The sequence below is a fragment of the Rhynchophorus ferrugineus genome, unplaced genomic scaffold (genome assembly GCF_030347505.1).
Source record: "Rhynchophorus ferrugineus isolate W39M unplaced genomic scaffold, kcgeb_rfMv2 rfM11, whole genome shotgun sequence".
Lineage (NCBI taxonomy): Eukaryota > Metazoa > Arthropoda > Insecta > Coleoptera > Curculionidae > Rhynchophorus > Rhynchophorus ferrugineus.
The window spans coordinates 29,360,714-29,377,223 of record NW_027472590.1 but is presented as its reverse complement, the minus strand read 5'-3'; the positions used below and the strand labels follow the sequence as shown (position 1 = coordinate 29,377,223).

Here is a 16,510-nt window from a genome sequence, read left to right as displayed (position 1 = left end):
TATCTTGCGCGGCACTAGAAAATACCTAAGAAATAACTAGGGCAGGTATCAAAAAACTAATATTGTAGCTTATATAATAACACACATCCTGTATGTTTTATCTCATTTATTTCAAATTAATTTTGCTACAACACTTGTAGCGTCACTTTTATGTTTTGTATCTTTAAGTAAGCCAAACTTCAATTTTAAAGCTGTGGATTGACTAGCAAACCAAAGTTAAGTATTTGGCTTGTTATTGTAGTGTTTATGTATTGATAAATGATTACATATTGTTTTGTTTTCTCTTCTTTCCTTTCAAAATTATTTTAAATTCAAAGATGTTCATAAAAGGTTCTCCATATTACATTTTTTATATCATAGGGGCCGAAACCATTTTAACTTGGGTGCCAACAGAAATATAATGTTCTATGATATTAGGTTAACTAGTGAATTCAAGATAATTTATTTTATTTATTCTTCAAATATACGTATAATTTTCAACAACTGGCAACGTTGCAAACTCAAACCCTTGTGCGCGCGCCGGGATTCTGAGAACTAGACTATCGATATTATTTTTATTCACTCAATTTACATGTTTTATATTTTATTTTGTTATTAGTTTTTATAATGTCAGACCACTAAACAAGCATTTGAGGAAATTTCATCCAGTTGAGTATTCTATTACTTATTTTAATTTTGCAAGTTTGAGTCAATTCCTTATAAGAAATTGAAATTAAATGTAAAGGGATATTTCAGGTTAATTTTTGAATCCAAGAAAATATGTTCAATCTGCATATATTACATTCTTGAAATACACATGTAAATTACAAGAACTGGCAACGTGGCAAAATTAAATTTTAGTGCGCACGCCAGACTCTTGTCCAAATAGTTAATATTTGAAGGTTATCTTATTGACAGATCAAATTTTACAAGTTTTAACTTCCAAACGTCTAATGATTTTGTATTTAAAGATTTTCTGAATTAGTTTCAATTAAATCTTCGCGTTCGTTAATCCATTGGAAATTCCTTTATACATATTAGTAATTGAACGGATCCTAAGTCAGAGCTTCTACCGCCTACTCATCTTTTTTCTCACACCTGGCCGAAGTCATCTAACGTTAATTAATTTATGAAATGTAATGCCAATTATCTTCATTCATATTAAATAAGATACTTTAAACCAACTGATTAAGTGTTAAAAAGTTACATATATAGATGTTAAATCAGGACAGTAAGGTAACAAATAATCAATAATTTTTTTAAACATAAAAAACTTCATATATTTATATTTAATATTGACATGTATCGTACATTAAGATAATATCTGAATATTTTTAATGACAATGAAATTAAAACCAATTATATGAACACAGGTATATTTAAAATATATTACAAAGACATAAAAGCACTTGTTGATTCTCAGCACTGAAATATTACACAGTCAGTACATGATGCTAATTTGAATACCACGCACACAATATAAACATCTCAATGTGACCCATTAGAATGAATCATGAGCTCGGCTGTAATCCAAAAATCGACAGGATTATTTTAAAGTGCAACGATGAAGGCGTTTAGAATAATTAACTAGTTATTCAGCTTTCCATAGTTTACTAAACTGTTCCTGTTGCCTCTCTTTCCATTCCTTTTTCGGTTTGGTTCTTTTTAATTGTCCATCCCTAAATTACAATGTATACATGAGTACAGTTCTAATACGATATCCAATTTTGTTTATATATAGATATCGAGTGTATTTATGGTATAATTATTGTTTATGTTGCTATCCTCGTTGATTGTTTAGCGATGTGAGATCAAGGACTAAGTACTAAGTACATTGCAATTGTTATTGCTAATTATTACTTAGTTAATTTTGCTATCAATAGGTTAATTGCTCCATTTTCTAAATAATGTTAGGTCATAGATAACCAACATGCAGATTATAAATGTTCGTGGATACACTTAAATTAATCAACAAACAATTTTCTATTTTATTAGATGTATTTTTACATATTAATATAGGGATATTTCAAAGTCTACTTGACTTAGATAATCTCTCGAAATAATAACGGGCAATATGACCAAGATTAATCTATTAATATAATGTGACTCCAAATTTTGCGTAAAAAATTACAGATTACATAAATTATGCTCCCCTCTAAAAAACAGATTTACCGTTAATAAAATAAAAATAAAATACTAAAGGAGAAAGTCTCGCATTTTCGTTTATTCAAGGGAGAGCACAGAAAGTTTGAGCTTCGAAACTCCGTCCACCAGAGGCGCTAATATGTAGTGAAAATTAATAAAACGTCAAATTTTGAAAATGTGTTTAACTTTTAAAATATTTGTGTTGTTTAGTATGTCGTATATTGTATATTATTTGTATATTGATGAAAAGTGTAGTGACAGCTTTATTAACTTCTGTTTCGGTATTTTAACAGGTTTAAATGAAATTATTTTATCAATGGTAATTCTAAATGGACCAGTATAGATGTAGAGTTTCATTATAGCAACATAATACAAGGATTCCAATTTCAGGGAAGTACCACACGCACATAATAATATTTTATGTTCCTTTACTTAATATACTATTTTTGTAATGTTAATTTACAACTTTCTACTCATTTTGTTGCTTCAAATTTCAATCTGTTATATAAGCGTGTAAATAAACCGACGAATCGTATTTTTTGACATAGTTAAATTGATATCTTTAAATTAGATTTGATTTTATCATTTTTTTATGTAAGCAATTCCTTAATAAACCCTATAAATATAAAGAACATTCTTTGTTCAATTATGTTAGAATCACATATGAAAATTTATTTTTTATAGAATTTTATAACGTTTATATATTTTATAGCATTTATATAACAGATAAGAGCCTGTATTTCAATAGTTTCGTTTCCTGTTATGTTGTACTCATTAATATAATTAAAATTAACTATTAATTATCCTTTTACCACATACCAGACTAAGTCTACAAGGCCTCCTTGTTTGGCTATGATATGTTTCACTCGATTGGCATACTCTATGGATGTTTCCCCTTTCTCCTGCAAAGTGGGGGGAAGATACCAAATCTCACAGACCAACGCCCAACTGGTCATCATCATAATAATATATTGTCCCATGCCATATTTGCTACTGTTCCAGAAGGCATCACCGAACCTTAAAAAAAAATATGTCTTTCGATTGTATTTTAAGAAAACTTCTTGGTCTTTACCTGGGATCGTACTTGATAGCTACAGGATGTATTGGACAACCCACCTCAAAGCTGCCTTTCTTAAATTGCATCACTGATGTGTTGTTGATGCAGGTACCTTCTGGAAAGATGAGCATTGGTGGATTATTAGGGTTTGCGGTATGATTCTTCAGCCTAAAAATGACTCATTAGAGTAATAAGTCTATCATGAACGAAGGATCATAATACCTCTCTAGTACCAAGTGACGGTCTTTTGCTTCTGACCGCTCAAACCAGACATGGGGAGAAGCCCTGTTTAATGCTCTCTGGAGGATGCCAAGAATGCCTCCCTGTCTTTGTCCAATCTGTCGATAACATATAATTGAGCATATTCAACTAACTTAAAATAGTGGTAAATGTATTTACCAATGAATAACAGTTATCTGTGGATAACATTATACAATCTATCGGGCTGGTGTGATTTGCTACGCATATAGTACCACCTGGCGGTCGCCATTGTTTATTATGGATTTTAATCACTGCTGTTAGAGAGCGTGTTAAAATCCTAAACGTTATCACGTAAATGTGAAAGTTCAACCACCGTTTGAACTTATTATCTGGTAATTTACCAATTAGTGTAGTGCTGATCAACAGCCACGTAAACTGCAAGCATGACGATTGTTATTTTTAATATCGCCCGATATTACGAATACTCACTCCGATAGTAAAAATGGAAAGTCTTAAAGGGAACAGGAAGCAATACCGGAAGAAAAACCCGGCTATCCAGAGGAAGGTGAGCTTCCAAGAGATGAACTCGTACTGTGACTGAGTCCTGGTGAGCAAGTTCCAGTTCTTCAGCTCCTCGGCTTGGAAACGGGAGGTGACTTGATCCTCTATGATGGCTTCTATGCCGGTTTTTGAGTAATCAAAAACCTTGAGCCAGGTTCCGATGTTAAAGTTTATTACTTCCTGAAAGTAGATGTCAACATTAATGTATTCTATGTGTTTTACGTTTGATGTTGGGTGTACAAATAAATTTTGAGGGTTTTCTTGTAACGTTAAGATCAGGCGAAAATTGAAAGAAATTGAAGCAATATATTTTATTCCATGTTTTCTATGGAGATGTTTAAGGATTTTGTAAGATGTGAATATAAAAGTTTTCTTGCAAAGTAATTTAATCTTAAACATATTAATATTAATTTATAAAGATTTTCTAATTTCCCGGGTTCTACATTTGCAGTCTGCAACTTATTTGTACACCTGCTACTTATATCTTTTGTTTGGCGCTTTTGTAAATATTTTCAAATAATTGGAGAGCAATTTAGCAAAACATCCTCATATATCATCCTATCAATTTTAGTTTAAAAAAATATTATCAAAATCCCAACCATATTCATAAATTACGTTATCTTAAATTGTCGTTTGTGACATAGTTATAGATAGCAGGTTGTAAAATCTTATTTTTTTTATAAATTAAGGGAAGCTTTAACGAAATATTGCTGGCTGTTAGAAATATAAATCAATTAGAATTAACCAATATGTTTTGATAGCTGTATACACACACTAAACCGTTCAATAAGTTTTATCGATTGATAAGAGAAACATGACATAATTTGTTTTGGGCTTCAATACACACGTTGCAGTGATTTTTCAATTAATAGATTCCGTGTGTTAAGCGATAGTAGAGAGATATACTCTGGATATACGCTTTAAAACGTGAATATTTTGAAATATGAGAACAGTCTGAAGTCGGTGGGAGATAAATCTGGCGAATGTTGTAATAATTTGTAAAGGAAAATGTTATTTTGATTCCAGACGATCCAGATTTAGAATTCGAGCAGCTGAATGCGGCAATTTTAAGAGCTACAATGCAACTTTGGCTTTGGCATTTATATATAACAACTAGCGATCCGCCCCGGCTTCGCACGGGTGCAATGCTGATACTAAATTAAATACACTACAGAAAAAATATGAACGTTGTATATAAAAACATAGCGGCCCGCTGCGACTTTGCACGGGCATAAAATATATATGCCTATGTCACTCAATGAAAACATGATTAAAATCGATCCAGTATTTTTGGTTCATTCATTACTGCCCTTGGCCTGCACGCATTAAATTTGGAGTAAAACAATTCCTCTTCCCCTATACTTACTATGAAGATTTCCTGCTATCTTTGGAATATCTAAATTCATACAATTTTTATTACATTACACATTTTTAAACGCAAATTTTAAATTTGTAATATCTCCGAAAATATTTGTTTAATTTACATGCTGTAAGGAACCATATTGATCTATATTAATTGCACACTGTATTTAAGGTACTTAATTCGATAAGGATTAATGCCGTATTGCTTAAAATAGCTTCGTAAATAAGCCATTTTCTCACGTAAAAAGTAAACAATAAAAATGGTTAATGTGGGTTATCCCTAAAAGATAAACATATACCATCGCGGACTTTTTTGTAGACCTTTTTATGGTGTACAATACTGTAGTACATTAATTTGATCTAACTCGTAGGGTTAGGCAGCGTTTGTGCTAATTGCAAAATAAGCCTAAAAAAATAGGTTAATTTACGACATCACGTTAGAAACCTCTAAAATTAGCAATGTTGCCTTAGTATATTATGCATGTATTATACATATAAACCTTCCTCTTGAATCACTCTATCTATTGAAAAAAACCGCATCAAAATCCATTGCGTAGTTTTAAAGATTTAAGCGCACATAGGGATATAGGGACAGAAAAGGCGACTTTGTTTTATACTATGTAGTGATATAAATGTTACATTTTTTCTATCCTATAATAAAACTACTTCAAAATTAAATGTTTTTATAAAAAGTTCTTCTTATTAATTTTAATATAATACAGAAAATGGAATTTGTATAAAAAAACTTTATACCATTTTACAAATATTTTAACTTTAATTTAAGAGGACCTTTTTAGGTTAAATTGAGCCAATGCACGTTATTAAAATTTATGACGTCAGAACATCGCAGTGTTACGGCATCAAATTGGACTTTTGGTTTACGTTTGCCGATTTATAATATCTAATTATTTTTACTGATGTTTTGAAGAATGTCGTAGACATTTAGCAACAGGGTGGACCAATACCAACGCATTTCGAATATTATAGGTAGGGTTAGATTGATTCTGTTTTTTTTTAACTGGGAGACTTTAACCAGTAAAATGAGAACGAAAAATCCGCTTCGAGTTTAAAACGAATTTTACCTTCCTATAAAGTGGCAATATTTTTACAGTTTAACAATACGTTCGACGTCATTGGTCAAAGTTTTTTTGTACATACGTCATCAAGATGTTTAATGTATTGCCTGCCGCAATTTGTAAATTCGTTTCAGAATCAGACGATTTCTCTTCTCATTTTATTTTAGCCAAAAAGAGGCATAATGCTGTTGGATTAGTTCAAACAAGTAAACAAATTAGTCTGTCAAAGTCGTCCGGTTGTCAGAAGTATGCAAAATTCTTGAAAGCAATAGTGATAAGAGGTTATAACTCTAACCTATAAACTATTGTGGCTGTGTAATTAACTTTAGTTTTTAGTATGTACTATAATATTAAAATAAATTGTATTTGATACCATTTTTGTTCAATTATTTTATTTAGATTAGAATTTTATTGAATATCAAAGTCCAACTGAAGTAAAACTCAGAGTTGATGCGGCAATATTGCGACCTTTTGACGTCACAAATTTAGATGACGTATGTACAAAATAACTTTGAAAGTACTATATATCCTACATTCCCGAAAAATACCAGCTAGCTGAATTTTATTTAAAGAAAAACTTTTTCCCAAACTTATATTATTTGTTGTTATATAATATCGATAATTATTCTATGAACTAGACTGATACAAGATTAGACATTTCATTTTCAACAGCTACTTTAGTGGCTTGATCAAAAATATTTACAGTTCAATAATTTCACGAATTTTAATCTTTCTAAAATATAAATACTTGACGGTGATTTCTTATTATCTTTTAAAATTAGCGCTGCGCCTAAATATGAACGAGTGACAGAATATTAGAATGAAAATACTTACATTTTGTTCTTTGTCATCTTGCTTGTCTTTATTTGTCGATGTTAGTTCTGGAAGCAATATTGACGCATTGTCCCTACTACAAAAGCATTTCATTTATACAGATCAATAATATATTAAATACTGCCTTATTACCTTATTAGATTGTTCTTTCCTTCATTCTCGTTTACATTTTCTTCAGCATATCCTTCATCCTCCGATTCTGTTAATGATAGTCTTTTTTCTCTTTGGGCTTCCTCAATATTCGACCTTCCAAACTGAATTTAAAACGATACCATTTCCGAAATTATATTAAATAAAACCATAGATCAGACTATATAAGCAATAACATCACAATATTAACGACACATAATTTTTCTCATTATTCAATTTATTTTGATAAACGGTCAAAAGTAACAATACCCTTATGGGAATTTTCAAGTATTACTAAGCATTTTTAGTAAGAAATTAATGTGACTATGCGAAAACTGAAATTTCTGAAAAATATTAGTGAAGGCTAGCGTGATTCTAACGCGCTGAACCCAATAAACTGTGTGCTAATAAAAATGTTTATTCCAACCGAACATTTTAAGTTCCAAGGCAAGGGAGATGTAATTTAAAAATGTTTAGATTTATTGGGATTAGTCAGAATGTTTTTAATTTTTTTTGCTTATCGCGAAAAAACGCTAATATTTTTACTTTAAAGTTAATATTTAAAGGTTGAATTTTATCAAGACGGACTTATCTTAATTTAAAATTGCATTTTTGTTAAACACTTGTGATGATATTATTTATTGGTTGTAATAAATTTAAATATATATTTAAATAATTGAGTGACTCTAACATTACGCCTTATTTTGTTTCAATATATTTCAGAACATTATTAAATCGTATACGTACCTCAAACACTTTTAACATCAACTGAACATAGAGTTCCTTGATTCCTAGAGACTTGCCAAAACAGGCAACAATAATAATTAATATTAAGAGTCCTATCCATAGGGTTAACACTACCCCTATGCACTCTACGACACTGCTTATTACCATGGCAACTACTTACTGACTGTTTTGATAATATTTCTACAGATTTTTATCAGGCACGTGGGAAATTTGATTAAACTATCAATATCCCCTGAATTATATATTTTTAAATATAACAATGCACACTTTTTATAATGAAGTTATTTAAATATTATTTTTGCAGATCTAACTGTAATAATTAAAATCTTGTGACTAAATTTTTTCTAAATGTTTTTTCTTAAAGACTATTTCCAATTTCATTTTGGGAAGATGTGATAGTACATAACCTATAGTTTTTGTTACAACTTTGTGGATATTTCTGAAGTATATTTGACTTAAAATTATAATTACTTATAATGTCAACTGGAATAGTTTTTCGCACTGTTAACTTCATTAAATTACCAAATCTAATTACATCATATCTGGGTTATAGGCCGACACTATGTGGGTGTTATCAAGCAGTTAATCTTTCGAATAAACCCAGTACGAATATCTATGCTGTGCAGAATTCAGAGACTGCGGAAGTAAAAAAGAAAAAAACTCCTATTCTACCCAAGATAACTTTAGTGCATAGTAATGGCATGGAAATCACAACTTTAGAAGAGGCACAGAAGGTTGCTAAAAGGAGAGATTTGAAATTGGTGAAACTAATCGATGCTGATACAAAAACTCAAAGACCTATATATAAATTGATGACTGGAACAGAGTATTACAGAGAAGATTTAAAACAAAGGGAGCACAAAAAGTCTCAAAAATCGGGATTTAAAGGAGAAAAAGTTTTAATGATAGGACATAATATATCAGAGCATGATTTAAAAATTCATATTAACAAGATTTTAAAATGGATTGAGAAGAGATGCGAAGTTAAAGTAGTTTTAAATAGTGATAAAGATCATATTAAAAAAGCTGTAACTATATTGACCTACTGATTTTACACATTCTCATTTAGTGTACATTTTAGGAAGATATCTATTCTTATATGGAAAATAGCCTTAGAGATTATGGACGTGTGGTTCAGATGCGGAAGAAAGGGTCAGATATAAAATTTCAGGTACTTCCTCCGAAAGCTTCAAAATCAGGCAGTGAAGATAAAAACCAAGACGATAAAGGGAATTTATGACTATATATAGTGGGGGGTATTAGTGTGATTTTTTTAATTAAATATTTTTTCTATTATAAGTTATATATAAAAATAAAACATAAAACAAAGTAATACATTATTTTCAGAGATTTTTTCATTTCATGACTGGTTTTATTTTAAGGAATTATATAAAAATTATGCAAATTAATGTTTAGTGTTGTGAATAATATTGAAGATTGTTAACTGTTATTTATTTTATTAAATAAAAATTGATATTAAGCATATACTGATTATTCATATATTTTAACAGTCTGGTTCATAGCATTCCACTTCTTCTTTGTTTGGGCATTCTCTGTCTGCTTCGTCATCATCTTCTGTTTCACTGGGTACTCTATATCTTTGTTTGTAGCCTTTACCGCAGGTAACACTGCATGATGACCATGCTCCCCATATAATGTTAGCACATATTCTAATTTCCTCTTCACCACTTTGACAAGCAGCCTCACATTCATGTGTTTCTTCCTTTTTTATTTGTAAGCAATCGTTTGGGCCTGGATTGTGTTTGAACCTTACGTTTCTTGTCATATGACCTCTTCCACATTGGACACTGCAGCTAGACCATTTGCTCCAGCCAGTTGTTTCACATCCAGATTTTCCACTGGGGAGATGATGCCGTGGTACTTCATCCTCTGGAACTATTCCGTTAGGACTTTCACCTCCATTTTCTTCTTCGCCGGGCGTTCTAAAATGATTTTTAGTTACATCGATTAGGGTTTAAAAGGGCATCAATAATACCTATTTGGATCACATTCCTTCTTAATAACTTTTTGCAGTTTGAAGTGAACAGTCGCGATAGGATTCATGTTTTTACCGTCAGGATCGTAGAATGGAGATTTCGCATCATCAGGATTTGATGACGTTATTCTGGTAATTACCGGTTTGGGGTTGTCGGATGGTTCGCTTTTCGTGTATTCTAAAGCATCATCGATTCCTACATCCCAAGGATACAGATTCACCGATCTGGATTGTCGCCAGGAACAATTTGATAAACATAATTCCATGTTAGACAGCCCTGAAAAACGAAATAAAACGTTTTAATTGATTAATTAACGTGATTCAGATATAGATATATTACCAACGATCCAATCTGGAGAGGGAATCATTTTCGCTGCTAAGGTGACCAAATGATTTTCGTTATTGACTTTAAAAATCGCGTAAGAGGATGAAGTGATATCTGGATAGGCTACTCCTCTTGCCTTTATTATGGTTCTCAAGTTACCAATATTTGCTGAAATTAATTTTATTTAAATATATTGATATCAGAAGCCTGCAAAAATAATCCACATTTTATAAAACGTACTTTGTTGTGGTACGCATTATCATAATTAGTATATTGCCGTCTTTATAATTATTTATTTATGTTGCTCTTTGTATATTTATTTATTTTCTATTATTATATTTATTTTGAAGATTTTTTATTTGCAGGCTTAGATATGATATGAATGAAATATAATGAGATAATAAGATATGCCACACTGAGATAGTAAAACATCAGGGTTGTTATATAAAATGTTACAAAATACAGTTTTTGCACATGCGAAATCTGGTTATACAGCTTAGCACTAGAACGAGGGATATTATGTTATTGTGAAGTGTGCAAAATAATTAGGTTCGTCCATCGATCGAAAGACGTTATAACTATGATAAAGAAAGATTGTAAGAAGAGAACTTTAAGGACCAAAAATCGATGATGAGAAATATGCCAAGAAAGTGTTGGTAGAAGGAAAGGAAGACCCAAGAAGAAATGGTTAGATGTGGTAATTGGAGATGTAATAGATGCTAGTATAACAGCGTCATAGTTGTAGAACTGAATTTTTTATTGTCTTGAATATTTTTGCTGGATAAATGGAACCAGTTTGAAGAATGGGTCAAAACTGACATTGATATTTTCCAGAATGACAACAACTAAAGGCAATGAACTGCATGAAGCAGCTGTTGAACTAAGATGTAGTTACATGTCAACTGGAAAACCAACTTTTTGGCCGACTCATCAAGAGAAAACCGCAGACCTCTCAGATTTCTGCATAGTAAGAAACATAACATTCAACTATATAAAAGTGGAAGAACATTTTGAGCTAAATTCAGATCATACGCCAGTGATTCTGACGTTGAGCGAAAATATAAAGAGAAAATAAAGAAACCCAACGTTAACAAACTAGAGAACAGACGGAAGGATTTGCTGAAGAATTGAATAAAGGAATTCAACTAAATGTACGAAATATCTAAAGCGCTCATGTCTACACAGTCCACCTATAAGAGACCTATGTGGGAATTGGGCACGTGACAATCAAACCAATCAAACGAAACTAATATTGAATATGATCCACCGGACATAGAAGCTGAAAATTTGATGATTGAATTAGTCACGCCGAAAGAGCTAACCAAAGGCATGAAGGCCTTGTTCATAAACTACAGAAAATGCTACTAAAACAACACACCGAACTATTAAAATCATACATTACAACCAGGATGTTTAGAGTCAAACAAGAAGAAGCTTACTCTATAATAAAAGAAGCTAAAGCAGGTGTATCACAAGGAAGTTTACTGGAACCAATGCTTTATCTACTCTACACTTGTGATACACGAAAGTTACAACAGACAAATGACAATATAAATAATTGGACACAAGCTTGGAAAATAAAAATTAACTAAAGTAAATCTGTACATGTGCAGTTCAGCTACAATCAGATCGTAAAAGCACCAATAACATTAAATAATACTATCTTTCCATATAGCAACAACGCTAAATATCTCGGAATGAATCTTGATACAAAACTTCGCTGGAAGGAACATATAAAGAAGAAAAGAATAGAATAATTCTAATTGAAAGAAAATCACAATTATCAGTACATAATAAATTGCTATTGTATAAGTAAATACTGAAACTTATATGTACATACGGAGTTTAATTATGGGGATGTTCTGCAAAGAGTAACATAAACAAAATACAAATTTTTCAGAAGAAAGTCCTGGGAAGTATTGTGGGCGCACTCAAATAATACAGGACTGACTACCCACATTGAGATCTTTAGATACCCACAGTAAGTCAAGAAATAAAAAGAATTGCAAGGGGGCATGAGGAAAAACTCCATTTTCATGAGAATATTGAAATATTGCAACTTTTGTATACCACCAGAGCAGGACATAGACTCAAAAGAATCAAACCATCTGATCTTGTGTAGTGTTGTGTAGTGAGGTGCATATAATAAAAAATACAGCAGTGACATATATAAACATTATTTCACCAGAGACTGAGATAGGGCCGATGAGTTTTCCTAGTTATATATCTATATTTAAGTTATTATGAAGACAAATTGTAGATTAGTCGGAAACGACTAGTAACAATGTAATAATTAAAATTACATTTTTTAAATTTTAATTAATGAAATCTGTGAAGGAATTTATTATTATGTAATAATTAAAATGTGGATTATTTATTGTTTTATTTAGTTATATTGTTTACCTAAAAGTTCTGATTCCAGTTTTCCGGTACTGCCGTTAAAAGCTAATTCCTTCATACCTTCGCTTGGTTCATCATCCTCTTTCCAGAATTCGTGATTGTTTTTGTGGGATGATCCGATGATGTTACTGAATCTAGTTGTCCAGATATCTTCTGGGAATCCTGAAGTGTACGTTGATATTAGGCAGCGTTGATTAAAATATGTTTATAAAAAGTCTATGCACTGAATTTTAGTATCGGCACTATAGCAAAAATATCTCAAATTAAAGAGAAACGATATAATTTTGGAATCACCGAAAATAAAATATAGTACATACCTTGATGTTAGCCCCATTCAAGATTAAAATTATGAAAACTTATAGATATGTGTATAGACATGAAAATGGTACATTATGTCACCCTTGGCAAGACGTTAATAAAAATAGTGTAAAGAAAACAAGTAACTATATAAGTATATAATTAATATAGGGTAACTGTAGAAAATCGTGTTGTTGAGTGTTCAAGATTTATGTGCATAGATATGTGTGTTCAGAATATATATATATATATATATATATATATATATATATATATATATATATATATATATATATATTATAATAAAATAACTCTAACCTACAAACTATTGTGGCTGTTTAATTAACTGTAGTTTAAATCGTTCGATCATATTTGCATTTGTTGTAGTATAATATTAAAATAAATTAGATTTCATGACATTTTTGTTTCATTATTTTATTTATATTAGAATGTTTGACGTCGTAAATTGAGATGACGTGAGTTTACTACTACTTTGGATAGACTATATAGATGTTTTTTACCTTTAGGGTGCATGTTACGCACCCATTTTCCTTCGAAAGCTAACTCGTACTTCGCCTCGTCACAAGCGCAACACGTAGGTTCAACTTCAGGTAAGACGTCTTCGTTCTCGTTAACGTTTTCGCACAAGGTTTTGGTGAGCGGACCGTTGTATAAGAATTCGTCCGTTTCGTACCATTTTTCTCGAGATTCGATGACCACGGCCTTCATCGATATGCAACCGCTATTAGAAGGCGGGGCTTTCCATATTAAGGTCACCTGCATAGAGTATATATATATAGACTGAGACCACTTTTTTGATAGGTTCATTTGAATTGGCCTACAAAGGCATTTGAATGGCCGATTTCTATAACGCGATTGTTTGTTTCAGTTTGTTTACGACGTCGCTTTTGTGTGTCTGGCATAAAGCACAATTAACATTTTTGTGTCTTAAGTATAATCACTATTGTTTGATTAGAATGTATCTTAAACCTCAAAAGTGTGGTGTATCCAGTGTATGTGCGGAAATAAAAAACCAGATGTAGAATTCCTTGGAAGAAACAACCCAAGTTAGCTAGATTAACGATGTTAGTGTGTTAGTATGAAAAAATATCCATTAAGTTAATTTACCTGACTTTTCGGTTGTGTGTTCGCCTCCACGACGGTGTCCTTGCACTTGTCACTGAATCTCGAGAGACCGTCCGGTCCGAGTTCGAACTTTCCCGTCTGGGGGGTTACGTTGTCATCGTCGTCAGCATTCGATTTCGGTTCCAACGTGACGATGAACTTTTTAAACTTGGGGTTCATGTAAACGAATCGGTCCCCCTTGATTATAACTGAGGCAAATCATAAAAAGGCACGTGTATGGTGTAACAGCTCAATTGAAAAGTCACCAGCCTGACACAAAGATGGCGCTACTAGAATTAAATCCATATGTTTTTTAGTTAGCACTAACCCCCAAAAGATGCGTGTATAAATTTGACAGCTGTCGGATCATTAGCTTGTGAATTATAGCATTTTGAGCGAAGCAACTTTTGTTGTGAAAAAATGGATATTCGCGTGTTGCTAAAATATTGCTTTTTGAAGGGAAAAACACAGTTGAAGCAAAAACTTAGCTTGATGTCAAGTTTCCGGGTACTGCCCCAGGAAAATCAACCATCAAGGATTGGTATGCTAAGTTTAGAGGTGGTGAAATGAGCACCGAAGACGGTGAACGCAGTGGACGCCCAAAAGAGGTTGTTACCGACGAAAACATTTAAAAACCCACAAAATGATTTTGAATGACCGTAAATTGAAACTGAATGAAATAGCAGACACTCTAAAGATATCAACTGAACGTGTACATCCTATCATTCACGAATATTTGCGTATGAGAAAGCTCTGTGCAATGTGGGTGCCGCGCGAGCTCACTTTTGACCAAGAACAGCGACGAGTTGATGATTCGGAGTAGTGTTTGAAGCTGATCAAGCGTAATAAACCCAAGTTTTTGCGTCGATATGTGACAATGGATGAAACATGGCTTCATCATGTCACTCTGTATGTCACCGTTCAATCGACAGTCATCCGAGTGCACTGCATACGATGTCATGATAATGTGTCGATGTCGAGTCAGCTGGCAAGATTATGGCGTCTGATAAAGGAAGTACCATCAACAGCGACTATTACATAGCGTTATTGGACCGTTTGAAGGAGGGAATCGATGAAAAACGGCCGCATTTGAAGGAAAAGGAAATGCTGCTTCACAAAGACGATGCACCGTGTCAAGAATCCCTGAATTGAGCTTCGAATTGCTTCCTCACCCACAGTATTCTCCAGATATGGCCCCCAGCGACTATATCCTGTTCTCAGATCTCAAAAGAATGTTCGCTGAGAGGAAATTTTCATCGACTGAATAGGTGATCGCCGAAACTCAGGCCTATTTTGAAGCAAAGGACAAATCGTACTACAAAAATGGCATCGAAAAGTTGGAGGGTCGCTATAATCAGTGTATCATCACCATTGAAGGGAATTATGTTGAATAAAAAAAATTAATTTAGCCAAGAAAATGTGTTTTACTATGGTAGGCCGGTGACTTTTCAATAAACCTGTTAATGTTAAGGTTCACTTACTTTCGTATCGTTCTTCCGGAACGTATTCTTCCGGTTTGTCTGCGATCTCCAGGAAATATTTGGCGGTTCCCGGTTTCGTTTGTTCCGTCACGATAAGTTCCGACTTGAGAACGTCACATTTGTAGCACGTGACGCCTTCGAACGTTACTAGCGACATTAACAACATCAATTTTGTTAAAATTAGTGCAAATTGTACTGGTGTCCGTTTCATCTTGATTTGTGCTTGAAATGATGGCTTGAGTTAATAACATTAAGTTAGTCAGCCGCAAGTCACTGTCCAGATAAGATGTTTCGTGTTTATGTATCGACCTAGAAAATATATAGGTCAATGCTAGTGAAATGAATTCGTTTCCGAATATCGCTATGCACTCACGCTGAAAAACCGCCCGTAAAAGTCGAAAGTTATGTACATTGAATAATATCCGCAAATAAATAACTGCGATGGTGCGTATTTCTTCACGAACATTACTGATATACTACTAGACTGGTCCAGTTACGTTCTTAAAATATGTGTTGATAATTGCAATGCGATAAGAATAATTTACGCGTTTGTAGAAATTACAATCGTCCAAGCGAAGTTATGGGTTCATTCAAAAACTATCTTGACACTTAAATATTGGTTTCAGTGATAATATAAAATATAGGATAGTTTTTGAGATTAATTAATGTTTTCTGTTTCTTTGTTGGGCAAAAATTAGCAGCTCAAGCGAAAATGTGTTAGAATTCTAATTCTACAAGGGTCTGGTTCTGAGGAATCCTGGCATGCGTACAAGGATTTGAATTTGCAATGTTGCC

The 16,510-nt window shown here is 32.5% G+C and overlaps 3 protein-coding genes across 3 annotated transcripts; 1 reads left to right on the top strand and 2 right to left on the bottom strand.

Annotated features, from left to right (window-relative positions):
• Positions 1-1,338: 1,338 nt before the first annotated feature.
• Positions 1,339-8,426, bottom strand: LOC143205198 (glycerol-3-phosphate acyltransferase 3). The gene is made up of 9 exons (XM_076418333.1): positions 8,092-8,426; positions 7,348-7,469; positions 7,216-7,291; positions 3,872-4,123; positions 3,581-3,817; positions 3,404-3,519; positions 3,197-3,349; positions 2,944-3,141; positions 1,339-1,658 (listed from the first exon to the last, which is right to left on the bottom strand). The coding sequence occupies exons 1-9, from the start codon at positions 8,236-8,238 to the stop codon at positions 1,571-1,573; spliced, it is 1,389 nt and encodes a 462-aa protein (XP_076274448.1). The 5' UTR covers positions 8,239-8,426; the 3' UTR covers positions 1,339-1,570.
• A 49-nt stretch (positions 8,427-8,475) lies between these two features.
• mIF3 (mitochondrial translation initiation factor 3) lies at positions 8,476-9,575 on the top strand. The gene is made up of 2 exons (XM_076418356.1): positions 8,476-9,119; positions 9,173-9,575. Exons 1-2 carry the CDS (start codon positions 8,568-8,570, stop codon positions 9,329-9,331), a joined length of 711 nt encoding a protein of 236 aa, XP_076274471.1. The 5' UTR covers positions 8,476-8,567; the 3' UTR covers positions 9,332-9,575.
• LOC143205193 (spondin-1) lies at positions 9,528-16,224 on the bottom strand. The gene is made up of 8 exons (XM_076418326.1): positions 16,089-16,224; positions 15,716-16,024; positions 14,238-14,443; positions 13,631-13,886; positions 12,816-12,974; positions 10,428-10,580; positions 10,088-10,364; positions 9,528-10,034 (listed from the first exon to the last, which is right to left on the bottom strand). Exons 2-8 carry the CDS (start codon positions 15,924-15,926, stop codon positions 9,596-9,598), a joined length of 1,701 nt encoding a protein of 566 aa, XP_076274441.1. The 5' UTR covers positions 15,927-16,024; positions 16,089-16,224; the 3' UTR covers positions 9,528-9,595.
• Between the last annotated feature and the right edge of the window lie 286 nt (positions 16,225-16,510).